The sequence below is a fragment of the Bombyx mandarina genome, chromosome 22 (assembly GCF_030267445.1).
Source record: "Bombyx mandarina strain Sakado chromosome 22, ASM3026744v2".
Taxonomy (NCBI): Eukaryota; Metazoa; Arthropoda; class Insecta; order Lepidoptera; family Bombycidae; genus Bombyx; species Bombyx mandarina.
This window is the reverse complement of record NC_143228.1, coordinates 14,871,942-14,888,276: the sequence shown is the minus strand read 5'-3', so window position 1 is coordinate 14,888,276 and position 16,335 is coordinate 14,871,942. Positions and strand designations below refer to the sequence as shown.

At 35.9% G+C, this 16,335-nt stretch overlaps 1 protein-coding gene and 2 long non-coding RNA genes across 3 annotated transcripts; 2 read left to right on the top strand and 1 right to left on the bottom strand.

Moving 5' to 3' along the window:
• Nucleotides 1–6,331: 6,331 nt before the first annotated feature.
• Arl8 (ADP-ribosylation factor-like protein 8) lies at nt 6,332–16,094 on the top strand. The gene is given in 5 exon segments (XM_089736645.1): nt 6,332–6,872; nt 7,483–7,702; nt 13,616–14,290; nt 15,584–15,716; nt 15,719–16,094. Coding segments are annotated over 5 exon segments (1,419 nt in total). The 5' UTR covers nt 6,332–6,717; the 3' UTR covers nt 15,955–16,094.
• On the top strand, nt 9,480–10,461 carry LOC149500388 (uncharacterized). Its single transcript, XR_016324970.1, has 3 exons — nt 9,480–9,623; nt 9,707–9,954; nt 10,059–10,461. It is a non-coding gene; the product is annotated as an uncharacterized LOC149500388 (long non-coding RNA).
• On the bottom strand, nt 12,690–13,310 carry LOC149500387 (uncharacterized). Its single transcript, XR_016324971.1, has 2 exons — nt 13,169–13,310; nt 12,690–12,872 (listed from the first exon to the last, which is right to left on the bottom strand). It is a non-coding gene; the product is annotated as an uncharacterized LOC149500387 (long non-coding RNA).
• Nucleotides 16,095–16,335: the final 241 nt, after the last annotated feature.

Genomic DNA, 16,335 nt, shown 5'->3' with positions numbered 1-16,335 from the left:
TAAAATTGTATGTATATTTGCTTAGACTGCACATAATGTTTGTTACAAAAAAAAAAACAATTGAAGTATAGTTATTGTATTATAAGAATTTAGGCTGTGGCATTACAAGATTGAACTGACCTCAAAGTTATCGGTGTCAGGAATTGGAAGGAGAAAGCCTTGAACAGAGCAGTCTGGAGAGACATACTGGGCCAGGCTAAGGCTCACCCTGGGCTGTAAGGCCTAAGATGATGATTATTACAAGATTGAGTTCTTGTTGGGATTTTGATGTTGAAATATTGTGGTTTTGTTTTAGACAGTACCAAAGTGATGGTTCGGAAACTTCGTCAAGAGATTCTAATTCAGATTGTTTTAAAGTTTTGCCTTTAACTGAATTATACACATTACTATTGAACTGGTTCTTGCCACGTTTTCACATTTCACATTTCTCAGTCTACCCCTTTCTAGCAACAGCGACTAGATATTGGGAACTTAAGAAAAGTGAATGTCGTTGTTAAACTCCATTCAATAATAATGTGTATATTATTGAATGGGCTTTAGATAATTTTATTGCGATTGTTTCTGAATCTTCTAATCAAAGTATATGATATTTAACACTAAACATACCATAACAAAAGTTCAAATGACCGATTTTGAACTTTCGCATAGAAAATGCACGTGTATCACCTTTTTGCCTTTGCACATTTGACTTCAAGACTTTTTCTTACCAATGAATCTATAGTTATCATATTTTTTGTTTTTGTTTTGTTTAGTTTATTTTGAGTAATACTTGTCGTATACCGTTAACTACCCGCTATGATAGAAATAGGTACCAGTAAGTGTTGGTATGATTAGTGTGAAATGTAATTTATGGTTTGCCAAAACGAACCGAAATACCGAAACTGTTTCTAATGGTTCTGTACCACATTCCGCCACGAATTTTTCAGTAGGATTCAGAGGCATGTTGTACAAACTCGTATTTTCCGCCTACCCTCAAACTTCGATGACACGCTCAATCTTGTAGTGCTTTAGACGCGAAAACGATTAAGATAAAAAGAGCGTTTTTTTATTTAGTATTTGTGTTAAAATGAAGAGTGTAGAGATTTTAAGATTAAAAAAAATTCTCAAGAAATGCTACCTTAAACTAGAATGCTAATGACGATGTTATTGGCACGATTGGTATTGACGGGTTGACTTTGTTGAGGGACATGACCATCCAAGACTCTTCAACCGGCTCTTACGTGAGGGGACACCTAGCGCGCGACTGTAGCTATTCTGTTGACTTACTATTCTATTCGTAAGATAACATACGTTTTGTAGGCGTGTCAATATAAACTCCATATTCGTTCTCAATTTTGTTAACTTCATTTAACTTAACTGAGCAGTGATTTTAATGTTTTGTTATCCACTCAAATGTTCTTGAAACTTGACTTTTTCTCATAATACACTTATGATAATTAGGTAGAAGAAATCGTGAATTTTCAATATTCGTTTTAAAAAATAATTAAATAGAAGAAAAAATGTGTTTATTAATACAACACGAAACAAATTAAAAAGAAATATTTGTACGAATAAAATAATTCAGTTGTATATTGGATCAGATTATAATTAACTTGGACAATCAGCTTGTGATTGAAAAATCAACCTTATCTCAAAAGGAACGAGAGCTATTTCCGTTTAGATTCTGATAAAGAATTATATTTTTCGAGAAGCCAAACACGGATTCCACTAGGCTTTGAAGTTATAAGCTATACTAGATGATGATTTTTTTTTGATAACGCCATCTTGTGTCTTTAAAGCGGTTAGTTGCCCTCAATTAAGAAAAATAGTACTATTATTCGCCAATAGATGTCGGGAAGAGTTGATTATTGAAAACACGAATAAAACAACATTTTCTGAAAATAAATCGTAGCTAGATCGATTTATCGCCCCCGAAATCCCCTGTATACTAAATTTAATGAAAATCGTTGGAGCCGTTTCCGAGATTCAGATTATATATATACAAGAATTCCAAGAAGTTGAAAGGTATAAGAGAAGATACTGTCAGTGAGAATATGGTCGTAATGTTTCGACGAATGCTTCAGCCCACCAAGGATCCTGCGAATTCCATTGAGTTGGAATAGTCGGTCGAGTTCACGTTACTCTCAATACTTCGTGTCAGACATTACCATAAGTTTGCGTACACCAAGCCCGGGATTAATTTACGCTTAACACGAATCACAAAGTTATTAAAATTACTATAAAAAAGATTATTAAAAGAAAAATAGTTTTTTTTTTGTTTACGTACTTAATCTTTTTCTATTTTTACACATTTTAGATATCGTCTTCTTGTATTAAAACTGTATAATCTCAAAAGATACAAAACTTTACAGGAGAGTGTTTTAAAGGTTTAACATGTGATATTTTTAATATTAATCATCTTTGCAACATTTATTTTTTATTTTTTACCAGTTACATTATCTGTCTTTTAAAGTAAGGTAAAATTATGTATTAATTTTGTCAATAGTAGTCAAAATATAGGTAAATAAAAAAAAAAAACTAAAACTAAACTACGCTCTTTTGACAGTATTTATGAGAAAAATACTGGTGATACCAAATGATTCCACCACATATTAACTCAATTTCGAATATTTTAGGAAATTGTACGTTTTTAATGCGAAAAGACGATATCGCTTTTAATACAGTATGAGTTCTGCGAATAAAGGAGAATACGGTTGGCAGCGGAAGGCTTAGAAGTCACCACTGCGGATAGTGTTTACCATTAACTCCCGACCCACGAGCGGGAGGTCCTGATAAACTATATCTTTTGTTTCCTTCGATTAGCGGTCTGTTGCCGTCGTTAAGTGGTTCTTGCCGAAACTACATCGAAACCCAATGAGCGATAGAAAGCTTCCCAATGAATTTAATAGCTTACACTTGTTATTCTGTTGTTCAAAATCAAGTCTCTAATCTTTTTGGCTATTTCCTGATTGAGATAGAAGACCGCGCAGAGCGAGGATCGTATAGCTCTGCTTAAAATGTTCAGGGAAAATCCGAAAGAAAAATCAATTTCGTTTTGTTTTTTTTTCAGAATACTTTATCACGAAAGATTTAACCAACCGCTTTTCCTCGCTTTATCATACAAATGAATAAATTTTCTTTTAATAAGTATACATTGACAATTAATGATGGACCAGATTCCTGTACGCTTTTAAGAACTTTTATCTAAATTCGAAGGTTTAATTAAAAAGGTCGTAAGCTTGAGTGATTATCCATTTACTCTTTTCAGTTTTTCTGACGTCTCATTGAACTTATCACTGGATGCTGTTAGCTTAAACTTCTCTCGTAAACCTTAGTACCATATTAACAATAATACTTACCTAAACAGCAGCAAGGTCCTTTTTGTTGGTCATAAAGTTTTTTCTCAAATATTTTTCGTTTCAATTGTTTAGGTTTTATTTATTTTTATAATAAAATCTTTATTGTAATAAGGTAGCATTCCAAAGATAACATGTTCGAGGCGCAAGCTCTTGTATTTTTCGTTAGAAAATTTCGTAACACTCATAAACATTTTGTTCTTTTTATAATGGTGCGTTTGTATATTTACGGCTGTAAAATAATTCTCTATATAGAATAAAATTTCGAAGTAAAAATCTTTTTATTTCTTCTCGATGAGTGGAGTTTTCATGCATTTCGGCGAATTTGTTAAAGTACAAAATATACCCCGAGAACGGATTCAGCAAAACTCAGTAACATATCGTAAGCGTACGGTGCATGGTCCAGGCGGCTGGCCGATCCTTCGGCTGATCGTAGGACCGTCGAGGCGATTCGCCCGGTCCTTGTGGATTGGGTGAATCGTGACAGAGGACGCCTCACTTTCCGGCTCACCCAGGTGCTCACTGGGCATGGTTGCTTCGGTGAGTTCCTGCACCGGATCACAGCCAGGCTGACGGCAGAGTGCCACCATTCTGGTTGCGACTTGGACATGGCGGAGCACACGCTCGTTCCCTGCCCCGCATAGGAGGGGTGGCGCCGTGCCCTCGTCGCAAAAATAGGAAACGACTTGTCGTTGCCGAGTGTTGTGGCATCGATGCTCGATAACGTCATGTTGTGGAAGGCGATGCTCGACTTCTGTGAGTGCACCATCTCGCAGAAGGAGGCGGCAGGGCGCGTGAGAGACGCACTAACCCGCCGCCGTCGAGCGGGGGCCAGGGAGGCGGATCTTGCCCTAGCCTTGGCCCTCTAAGTGTTTCGGGTCCCCTTCATATGTCGGTCTGGGGCCCGGCGGAGGGGGCCTAAGAAGACGACGTGCGAGCTGCTCTGCACGCGTTTTACGCAAGAGCATCCGGGTTATGGAAGGCCGGCTATCCTCGACCCACGCTGGTTCTGACCCAGCGGGGTATTCCGTAGGATAATTAACTCTAACCGGCGCCATCTAGGCGGGCTTCGGACAGCCTGCCGACCGAGAGGGTTGGTGGTCGTGGCGCCGACGACCGCCGGTCCGGCGTCCCGAGGGGGAGGGTGATGGGAGAGATGTGCTCCACACTAAACGCTTCACTCTCCCCCCTTTGCCTTTTCATGAGTTCTGTCTCATGAGAGGCTCGGACGTGGGTTGTTGAGCGACAGGAGGTTTTAGTCGGTTTACCCCGCCCGCCATCCCCAGTGGAGGGTGGGAGTCCGGCGATATCCTCCTGACCAAAAAAAAAGCGTACGGTAAGTTTGTTCAAGATTATTATTGCTTTTATTGAAAGATGGGTAAATGCGCTCGGCCTATTACTATAGTTTTTTAACGTTCTCGATAGCGTAAAAGTTAGCCCAATTTTGTATGCAGTTGGAATAGCGCCCCTAGCGGCAAACGTAGGCAAACGATCCCATTTCATACAAATATGAGCTAATTTTTACGCTATCGAAAACGTTAAAAAACTCGCACTAAGAACACAGATTGCATCTGATGGGTGACACACACTTTAGAACATATTATAAACACGAATGAAGAAGAAAGTGTACTGATTTCATGATTTTAACCGAATAACAATTAATAAATCTCTCAGATTTTACAGATCACAAAAATTCTACACTAACTAGTGACAATAGTGACTGCGGTGTGATTATGGAAGGTAAGGAGAACCGTCTTTATGTGTGAAAAAGTGTCCGTTATAATCTGCTAAATAATGGTGGCGCTACAGTAGCAACCGGGTAAATTTTATATTTTATATAGATATTTTGAGTAAATATTTTGGACTATTTTTTACTTACATTTTTTGCCTCTCTGGCTCTCTAATAAGCGTGCGGTTAAATGGAATAGATACAAATGCAACAGGTTTATTGAAAGTGCCAACGCCAACGCCCTGTAACACAGATGCGTCCGTATGCACACCCTGCACCATAATAAGGTTATTACACAATTCAGACGCTACTGAATTCAGTGAAGTGTAATAGCATTAAGTAAGTTAGTCTACTGAATTCAGTAGCAAGGATGGTTTCTGACTGACTGAATCATTTAGAAGCCTAATTAGAAACGCATTTAGGAAGGTGTAATCGTATTTAGTTACTGATGGCTTCAGTCGGCCCATAGTTCTCCGTGCGTGAGGACGTTTTAGTTTGTTTTTTGCTTCCGAATAAAAAGTATTAATTTCGGTCGCCTTTATTTAATGTGCCAGACATTTACAAATAGCCCGACATGTTTCAGGGATATTTTTTGTCATGAGGGTTTGGGATATTGAAGAACTAAATTTTAAATCTTGATACGAATTTCCTGTTGCAAGAAATCTTAATGTTACAACTAATCTTTCTTTTGGACTTATACTATCGTAGAATTAGATATGTAATAGTTATATAATAGATATATAATAGACTATCGTAGGATAGTATCCTGCTTTTGAATAAACGGTGTCACAAGGTTTAATATTAGGTCAAACGAGATCGGATCCATTAATAAATAATTTCTGAAGTCTGCTTCTAAATCCCTCATAATGTTCATATTTGTTAACATTCCGCACAGCAATAAATATTTCTTCACCGATATTCTTGTCTTTCTTTTTTTGATTTTGAGAAATTGAAACAAAACAAAAACAAAAAAATTGTTGTTGTATAACAATACTGGGGCCTCCTCTTACGCACACGACACGTCTTACTTCGTCAACTTTAAACTGACAATTGATTCAGTAACTGAATTTAGAACAGTGTAATCAGAAGCTTCCGAATTCAGACTACTAAATTCAGCTAAATGTAATAAGCCTTTAAACCAAGCTATCCCTAGCCAACAGTGATGTTACTCAAAATAGTTGTCTTTGTGGGCTACGTTTTCTTTGCCTTACTAGTTGAATTGAATGCACTAATGATATCTATGGTACGGGACGGAACCGAAAACAATATTTTGAAGTGCAACAAATAACAATCCGTACAGCATTACCACACGCTCCAATTTGATCTGGCAATTGGAATCGAATTTTGGTCTTGTACAGTACAACCATAGATAATATTCTCAAATATGAAGTGTATTATTTATATTTATGAACAACCTGCGCTTAGGGTCAGGCAAATTTTAGGGACTTTACCTTAGGCATTGCACTGCCTCAGCTTCCGTGGCTAATTTCGCTGATGTACTATAAATACGGAGCTTACAATCCTTTACCTACGCCATTTACTCCAAAAATTCAAGTGATTAGGTGAATAGTGATAGATGATAACGTTATCCGTTATTGAATAATTCTTAATTATTTGAAAGGTTTTTTACGCTAACTACGTTTTTAATGCGAAATGAATAACCCAAATCAAAATACGAATAATACTGAATCGTTGCTCCGATCTTTCATCAACATTTTGGGAGCAATATTATCAACCTCATCACAACCGCAGCGTCCGCAAGAACAACCAACGCAAAAAGAGAAAACGGGCTTCAATAGAAGCAGCAGGTAAATACAAGCTAATTCGACTTTCGACTCGTAACAAGAGCTTTGAGAGACTTCAGAGGATTCACAAAAAAAATTGATTGAAAGATTGTTCGTGTCTGGTCTTGGCAGCTAATCTATTTGATTTTCCCCTATTTTACAGCCGAGATCTCTAATTTGTAACTTTGTTTTCATACATTCAGTAAGAGTTTCCATACTAAACCATGATATATTTTGAAAAAAAAAAAGTCATTTTAAGAAATTTTTGTTTTTGTGTGTCAAACATATTTAGTGACATAAACATAGGTAATTAAAACAATTTTCATGGTTTCTTGTCACTTTTTAATTGCCATTATTTCCAACATTTGAAATACTGCATTCTTCACACATTTCATTTCAAATACTTTCGTTTCACATGCAACTAGGTTTTAATTATGAATTTTAGTTCATAATTTTCATTTTTATTACTCTATTGACTCTACAAATTAAAGATATAATTTAGTAGAAGCAGAAAACACTTTTTTTTTTTACAATAGAATGTTTAAGTCAATCAAATTTTAATAAAAAAAAGTATTGTTAACGGTAACATATTATAATTGTATAAGAATATTTAAATTGCCTTTTTTTTCAATAGGGCTCCAGAGTCGAAATACAAAGAAGGGATTAGCGACAAAGTACCCTACAATCCAAAAATTACTAATTTAGAGTCTCTGCTAGCTGACATATCAGTGAGATATATACAACTCAAGGAAAGTGATTTTGAACTACATTACAAAGTGCTAGATACAATATTCCAAAATCTTCACAAGAAAATGAAAGAAATAGATCCATACTACAACAGATATTCGAGCACGGTGTGTATTTTTTTTTAATAGCATTAATGGGCAGATTATCTCACGACTCAATTGTTGTCAAGTGCTTCTTGGTATCTAAAGATTATTTCACAAGCAAAATAAGAAGAAATAACATTCACAACTGTAGTTTTACCTCTAATGAATGCGGGATATCATCCTTGCTGGTCCTAATAGCTTTAAATTTTGTTTCTTTAGTGCTATGACACCTCAAACAAGGTTTTTAAAGTACTTTACAGTAGCTAACAGCTTGGATGTGTCCCTGACACTATTAATGTCTATGTTCAACAGTACCAGGCGGACTGTATGCTTGTTGTGTAATGGAATTAATAATAAAATTTTCATGCACCTTAACTACCAAGAATGCTTACTTTAATTTCAAAAACATTGCTATAATTTCACATTCTAGTGTCTGGGAAACCCATTTTACTGTCTTTCACATCATGGTAAATATACTGCCTCTGGCTACTAAATACGGGGCCAAAATTTTTATTGTGTGAAAGAATGGTTGTTCCATTGATGAAACTGAAATGCTTGCAGCAGGGAGTGGCTTGGTTGTGCTTCTGGCGTTGATGATGTCCATTAGTTACAGCTTTTATTATCAAGGCCTGATTCTGATCTTTCTAAAAACCTAACTATTGTATTTCTGTAAAACAATTAAATTTTTGTGCAGATATTTAAGACTGTCCACTTGAAATAACGACTCAGTAGAGGCACATAGACATCATCACAAACTCCATATTGCCTAGTGTCATCACTTTTTCCAGGAAAACAATTGTAAGATAATGTCTTGTACTTCAATATTTTGTTATTTATTGTATTATTGTTGCTGTTAGATGTAGATTTTTTTTGTTTGTTTTTATATTCCAAATCTTGAGTGGCGAATTGCGGATCTCTACTAATGCTATTCACAAAATTAAACAAATACTTGTAGTTTTCATAAGTTCACTTATTTCGTTGACCGGCAATGTAACTCGAAACGCGTTCTCACGAGGTCGTTAACCCCCGTGCGTCAGTTGATATTCGGTCGCGTTTTGCATACTATATAATAAAATCTAGCAAAACATATAATTATAATACGAATATGATATTTTTAGTGCTGCGAATCATCAACATATTTGTTATGCTTAGTATATGCATCATCATTTTAAATATACGTGCATATTAAAGAGCAGTGGCAGATTTGCAGTCGCCCTAGGCCCCAAGCCATCGGCCGCCCCTTTCTCAATAAACAAACAAACAAGCAAGCAAGCAAACAGGCGAAACTAATAAAAGCGTGTTAAAAAACAGAAGAGTATTTAAGGATGCGGTATAGATTGCACCATGCAGTGCAGCCCGCCCGCCATACGTTATAATAAGTTTTTTGACACGACTGCCCCTAGCGGCCGTTTTCAATAACGTATCTGAGTTTTCGGATAGATAGCTATCTCCGAATATCAGCAAGAGCGTATCTATCCTTAGTTTGCGTTTCACAATTACGGATAAGTGCTATCTCTCTTTAACCAACAGTAGATAGCTTCTTCCCTCCGATTTATCCGAGCCTCTTGATACGTTTCGTTCTACTACAAATACGAAACAACATCAGGATCAAGACTTATTTTATTTTATTCTAAATTATAACTATAATTTAACCAGCATATTGTAGACTATCATAAACACATTTGTTTATAACAAAAAGTAATAAAAACATATGTAGATTTTTTTAAATTGGACGTATTGCTATTTTTATCCTAGTCGAAATTATGAAACGAAACGTTTTGACAGTCCGTTTGCCAATAAGCAGTGATCAGTTTCTTTTGTTTGTTTTTCTATTGTTTACCTACTATATTAGATGATGACTTACCTCCAAAACGCTTTAAAACTTTCGTTTATAATTCTAAGTGTGTTTATAATTAAAGAGCTACAGTGAAATAAAATGAATTCTGTAAGTATCTATGAACTACATTGATAATAATAATTTTACTTTGAAAACTTTGAGTTCAAGTTTAGATAATATATCTTTTTCAGTCAAGAAAGGCAGCACCCATGACAAAAGATGAGACGATGATTCTAGCAGAACTTGTGGCGGCGAAAAAACATTTCAATAATAAGGCAACAAATGCCACAAACAATAAATTGAAGGAGCAGGCTTGGCAAACCCTTGTAAATGATTTTAATTCGTCGATTCGTCGTTTCCCACGAACTCCATCGCAGCTTCGACTAAAATGGGAAAACTTAAAGAACGCTACGGCAACATAAGAAACAACCTTAGTAAGGTTAGTATAATTAGTTGATTGTTTGTCTCTAATAACACATTGATAAACATGATTTTTTCTTCAGGTTGCCGTAGTATTTGAAATAATTATGCTCTTTGTTACAGGCTGGAGGTGGTAAGGATTGCAGATGAAATTTTGGATAAAGCATGCACATTGTTGTAGGTCACATATAATATTTTTAACACTTTTACAGCCAAGCGGAAACAAGATGGAAGAAAAGAAATGCAAGGCTAGCATAGGGACAATGCATTAGCAGAATATCTAATAGCAAAAAAGAGACTTGACTTGGAAAATAAAGAAAAGGGTAGCAAAAGTTAAGTTAGATTTAGATAATTTAAAAAATTAAAAATTACTTAAAAGGAATATTAAATTTCATAAATTAAGTAGGCAATAATAATTTTATGTTAGATAGTTTTTTAAGTATATGTACAAATTCTAAATTAAATATCTTGCATGTACTAACTACCATGTAATTATCATTTTGGAAAATAAAAAATAGTCAAATTATCTTTTGAGTTTATTTTATAAATTATCTTTGGAAGCAATTATTTATAAGTACATAGTTGTATTTCAGATGTAAGTTTTGAAAAATTGTTATGAACAATTATATTATTTTCCTGTAATGTATCTGCGACTGAAATTTCTGATTCTAATTCTTCTAAATTCATACTTCTGACGATATTATGCAGCATGGCAACTATAATAACAGCTTGCATATTTTCTAGTTTTAATCTACTTTTCAATGATATACAGGGAGTCTTCTTTTACAAACACCAATGCATCTGAAAATTATACATTATTCGCTTAAATTATTTTACAATACAGTATAACAAGCTCTTAACTAAAAAAAAGATTACCTCTCTATAGTATTTCTTGTTTTAATATGTGATTCATTTTAAATCGTTCCGATTGAGTATGTGGGTTAATTAATCACCTTAAAAGATAGGGTTGTGGGGATAGCCTCTATCGGCAAGCAAATAGCAATTTCCAAGTCCACCTTGTTATCAATGTTCTCTTGATATGTAGATAATTTATTATAATAGTGTCATATTAAATTCATATAAACACCTAAATATATAATATAAATAAATAGAAATATAATAATAATATAAATAAGGTAATATAAATAAGAAATACCTTTTCAATCGGAATGGTTATTTATAGTTGTATCATGAGTAGACCCAGGCCATCAAGCAACAACATTTTGAAACATCAATGATGCATTGCACACAAATTACACATTCAAAATACTCTTTTTCTATTTCTAAATTCCTCTCCTATATTTGAATCTGTAACACAAATATAAAATGTAGAGGTATTAGTGTGTAATAAGAATGAAGGTAAATAGCCTACCAGGTTATTGTATTAGTATATGAATGTCATTTAGGGCATCATGGGAATCCAGCAGTATTATAGAATTCCTGTTGAGTGTGATTTTGTAACACAACAAAAATTAGGTATAATTTTGCTATTGCTATAAACAAATATAAGTTGTAATAACGAGTACTTTTATGGTTAAAATTTATCTTACCTTTTTGACGTTACACTCAAATATGGTCTCATTAAATTAATCAATTCATTCACAACACCTTTGCTCAGAAATCTATAGTCAAATTCGTAATTATTGATCTTCGCCATGTAATTCAGACGATCTTTATTTTCCTAACCATATGATATCGGCCTCACTATCACTATCTGCATCAAAATCCATTATCATTTGAAATAATTCAATATCACTATCATCACTGCTACAATATGCCAATATGAAGAGAAACAATTATTAAATTATAGCGATTTACTTTCGAAAGATAAACATGTAACCGGCCGATTTTGACAGATAAGCGAATGCCCATACTAGAGATAGCGCCGCCTACCGGAGAGTTACTTAAAACTCATATTGAAACGGAAGTAAGCACGATTTGTATGAGCGTTCTATCTTTAGCAGGTTATCCGTCCTCCCGACGATGGATAGATAAATCCGATAGGAACTGCTGCCCGTCGATAGGTTATTGGAACGTAAGTAAGGACAAAAATATAGATTTGTCTATCTTTAGTAACCGAAACTAGGGATAGATAGGTTATTGAAAACGGCCGTAGATCTGTGTGCTTAGGCGAGTTTTTTAACGTTCTCGCTTCGATCAACAATAGTAACTAGATAAAGGGATACGTACAAAATTAAAGCAAAAACTGTCCGCGTGAATATATACTTATATAGCTACATTCGTTTACTAACAAACGGAGAAAAAAGTTTTGAAACACTTTTACTTTCAAACTAATAACAACTATGGCACCTAGTAATAAAGGCACAAATCTCCAAAACATTATCTAATACTTACGATCATTCGTCACATAAAACGAGCAAAGCAATAAATTATTCCTGTCACCTACCAATAAAAAGACATATTTTAAACAACTTTTAATGTCAAATCAATCTTAAGGTGCAACAAATAAAGTAACTTTTCCCTTAATTGCTCTGAGAACTAACATCGTTTTGCTTTATTTATTTTTGCTTCTTGAAATGCCGATTTCTATTTACTACAGGAGGTAAGGGAGTCGCGCTTAACACTAAAATAATTTATTAATGAATTAAAGTAAAAGTTTAGTTGTTTACTTTTTATGTTTTGGAAATGTATGTTTGTTAGTATCTATACATTACTTATTATTTTAGTAGCGTTACGTTTTTGTGTAATATATATTTTTAAGTTTTCGCGACCAGTGCACATAATAAAACAACGTTTAAACGGTTTCAAGCGTGGTATTTTTATTACAATGTTTCGGCCACATTTCAGTAGCCGTGAGCACGGAAGGCAAAGATGTCCAGTGTCAATAAGCGGAGTTCTTAGCTGGCTTATAAAAGTCATCTCTTGTTTCTCTGGCGACAATCGAGATCCATTCTGCACACGTGATTGCTAGGAAAGCTAAAATAAAAATGGAAAGCTAAGTATCTAATGAGAGTCCAACAAACAGACACAAAAGCAGCATTAACCAATTTTAACCAACTAATTTTGAAGTGCTGCTAACAAATTTAAAAAAATTATTACAACACAAATCTACTCCATGCATTTACTGTTCTGTTAAGCAAAAGTTTGTCCATGTGTTGGTCGAGCCTTGGCCAACATTTGTAGCGGTGGTTAAAAATCGGTAATTTTGTTCAAAATTTAATATTATTTATAAGTTTAAAGCTTATAATATAGTTTATACTTCATGTACTTACCGAAAGTAAGATACTCCGGCCGTTAAATTGCTTTTTCGGGCCTTATTTTTGCAACTTTTGAATACACACTGCGGTATTGTGAGACGGGTTGACATTGGCTGTGTTTGAAGTGAACTAAACAAAATAAGAGCTCACATTTCAAGTGCGCTGTTATTTGACGAGACGGATTTTATGCACCGACCCGAAATCTAGTTACTATGGTTGATCGAAGCGTTCTCGATAGCGTAAAAGCTAACCCAATTTTGTATGCAGTTGGAACAGCGCCCCTAGCGGCAAACGTACGCAAACGATCCCATTCCATACAAATATGAGCTAACTTTTACGCTATCGAGAACGTTAAAAAACTCGCACTAAGCACAGTGGTAGCCCTAGGCCCGGGCCTACGGGGCCTGTCGGTAAATCCGCCACTGTTAAAGAGTAATGTTGAAGGTAAATATCGCATTACAGGTACATCATGCCGGGAGTCACTACGACAATGTGCGTATAAACAAACCCGATGAATTCGACATGGTTATCGAAATAGGTGTGCCTCTTTGCTTCCACGAGAAAACAAATAATCCAAACGAGAGCGATATAAAATTTGAACCCAGACATGCCGGCTATGTTCAACTGAAAATGGGCCCTCAGTTCCAAAACCTACCGATGAGGGACGGAGTCGATTGGCAGATCAACAAAACTGCTTATCTGTGGAAAGACGAATCCAATTTTTTGTTATCCACCAAATTTTTGGATTGGTTTAAAAGCGTAGTCAAAAGGGCCCTCAACAAGTTCGATACAGAAAACGGCCAGTCTGTATACAACGTGGGAGGCGTTAAGTACGTCATAGCCCATTCTCAGTCCGGTCCTGCGGAGACGCTGATCATTACGAATAAATCGAAAGGATTTAGCTTAAGCGTGGACTTGGTGCCGGCGCTGAAGTTTCCGGAAAATCGATGGCCGATCACGAAGCAGTACCGACAAATACCCTCGAATTGCCGCAAAGGTACCTGGCAGCTTGTCGGCAAACCGAATAAGGAGGCCGCCAACAAAACCGACGAAGTCCGGTCGTGGCGCATATCCATGCAGAACCAGGAGAGGCTCTTGATGCACAAGACCAATAATCTGCGACCAGCCTTGCGACTGGTGAGGATTTTTTAATATTATTTTTTTAAAGTGAAACTATATTACATCGTCTCAAACTTTTTCGTCTGTGTGTTGCATGTCGCGTGACGGTCGGCCGCGGAGTAGGGATAAAGTGAAAGGCACTCGTCAGAGCAGCGAAGGCCCATATGGCGGCGCCTATATTTCGCAGCAGCTGGCCGTGTAGTGTATAGATTATTACTCATTTGTGCCAGTGCTCCACGCTATTTTGTTTGTTTTTGTCAGAGTTAAATGTCTATAATGTGAAAAAAGTTTCACTTTTACCGTGGTTTCATAAAACCACACAACTACTACATTGGTGTATGATTACATAACTGATAAATGAGGTTCATTCATTCAATGAATGTAAACAAATACTGGGTTTGTTTAAATATTAATCTTATCTTAAACTAACAGGAAAGAGCATTGACGGGATCTAAGGAAACCGCGCAGTGAATTGCCACCTTTTTTGATATCATGATTTATTAAACATTTTGTTTTATTGCTTGTGTGGGTAGTTGAGCTCACAGCCAACCTGGTGTTAAGTGGTTTCCGAAGATGTCAGTAGCTTGAGACATGAGTTCGACAGTGTTGTAAACACACAAAACTACTCAGGATATGGTTTAGATAAAATATAATCTGAAACTTCAAATTGCACGTAATCACAAAACCACAACTTTATACAGCAAGGGCGAGCAACCTTTTTAATGAACGGGCCAATTTAAATATTTTTTTTTTTGGCGGGCGGCATATATATAACTCTTATTAATAATTTATTATACTTTATTTAATAAAACCAAACAAGAAGAGAACAGAATAACGAATTGATGGGAGAAAGTCAATAAAATAAATTTATTTTAAAAATGCTTGGCGGGCCGCGTGTTGCTCATCCTTGATATACAGTTTTACTCGCAATTTAATTAAACACTTCTACAGACTTAGTCACTTTTGTATTTAATAGTTTTTTTTATTGCTTAGATGGGTGGACGAGCTCACGGCCCACCTGGTGTTAAGTGGTTACTGGAGCCCATATACATCTACAACGTAAATGCGCCACCCACCTTGAGATACAAGTTCTAAGATCTCAGTATAGTTACAACGGCTGCCCCACCCTTCAGACCGAAACGCGTTACGACTTCACGGCAGAAATAGGCAGGGCGGTGGTACCTACCCGCGCGGACTTACAACAGTTCCTATCACCAGTAATTACGCAAAATAAATTTAAACTCTATCAGATTTCTAATTATTATGCAGCTTTATTGTAATGATTGATTGATTGATCGGTTTTATTAACAGATGAAGAAGTTGAGAGACGCGCAGGGTATGAACGCGATCGCCAGTTACTTCATCAAAACATTGTTTCTGTTTGAAATAGTCAAAGTTGACGACATCACGTTTTGGAGCAAGAACAGTCCTTCGAAACTGTTCAAGTTATGGTGTCTCGCCTGCACGAGGTCCTCGTTAGCGGGAAACTCCCTTATTTCTGGAACCGAGAGCACAATCTCCTTTGGAACGTCAGACGCAATGTATTGAACAGTTACGCGGCGAAGTTGAAGCCCTTAATCGCGATCCTGCAGCAGCCGGATGACTATCTTCTGGTAGCGGGCTATCTCTTAACGAATTCGGAGCTAAAGGAATATAAGGAGAAGATTCTCTCACGACTTTGAGAGCGATCGTGCTTTAGGAGGAGACGAGAGACTATGAGACTTATGTTTTTTTTTTATTTTTTTTTATTGCGTAGATGGGTGGACGAGCTCACAGCCCACCTGGCGTTAAGTGGTTACTGGAGCCCATAGACATCTACAACGTAAATGCGCCACGCACCTTGAGATATAAGTTCTAAGGTCTCACGTATAGTTGCCACCAGTAAAAATTGTCACAATATATTGTTTGCTGCGTGACTATTTTGATTTTCAATATGTTTTATTTTTTTCGTTTGTATGAAAATATGATTTCTTATTGATACAGTGAATTTATCTGTTATCTGATGCATTTATTTTAATAAACTTAATATACATAGTGTAATCGTTTATTTGTGTATAATTTTT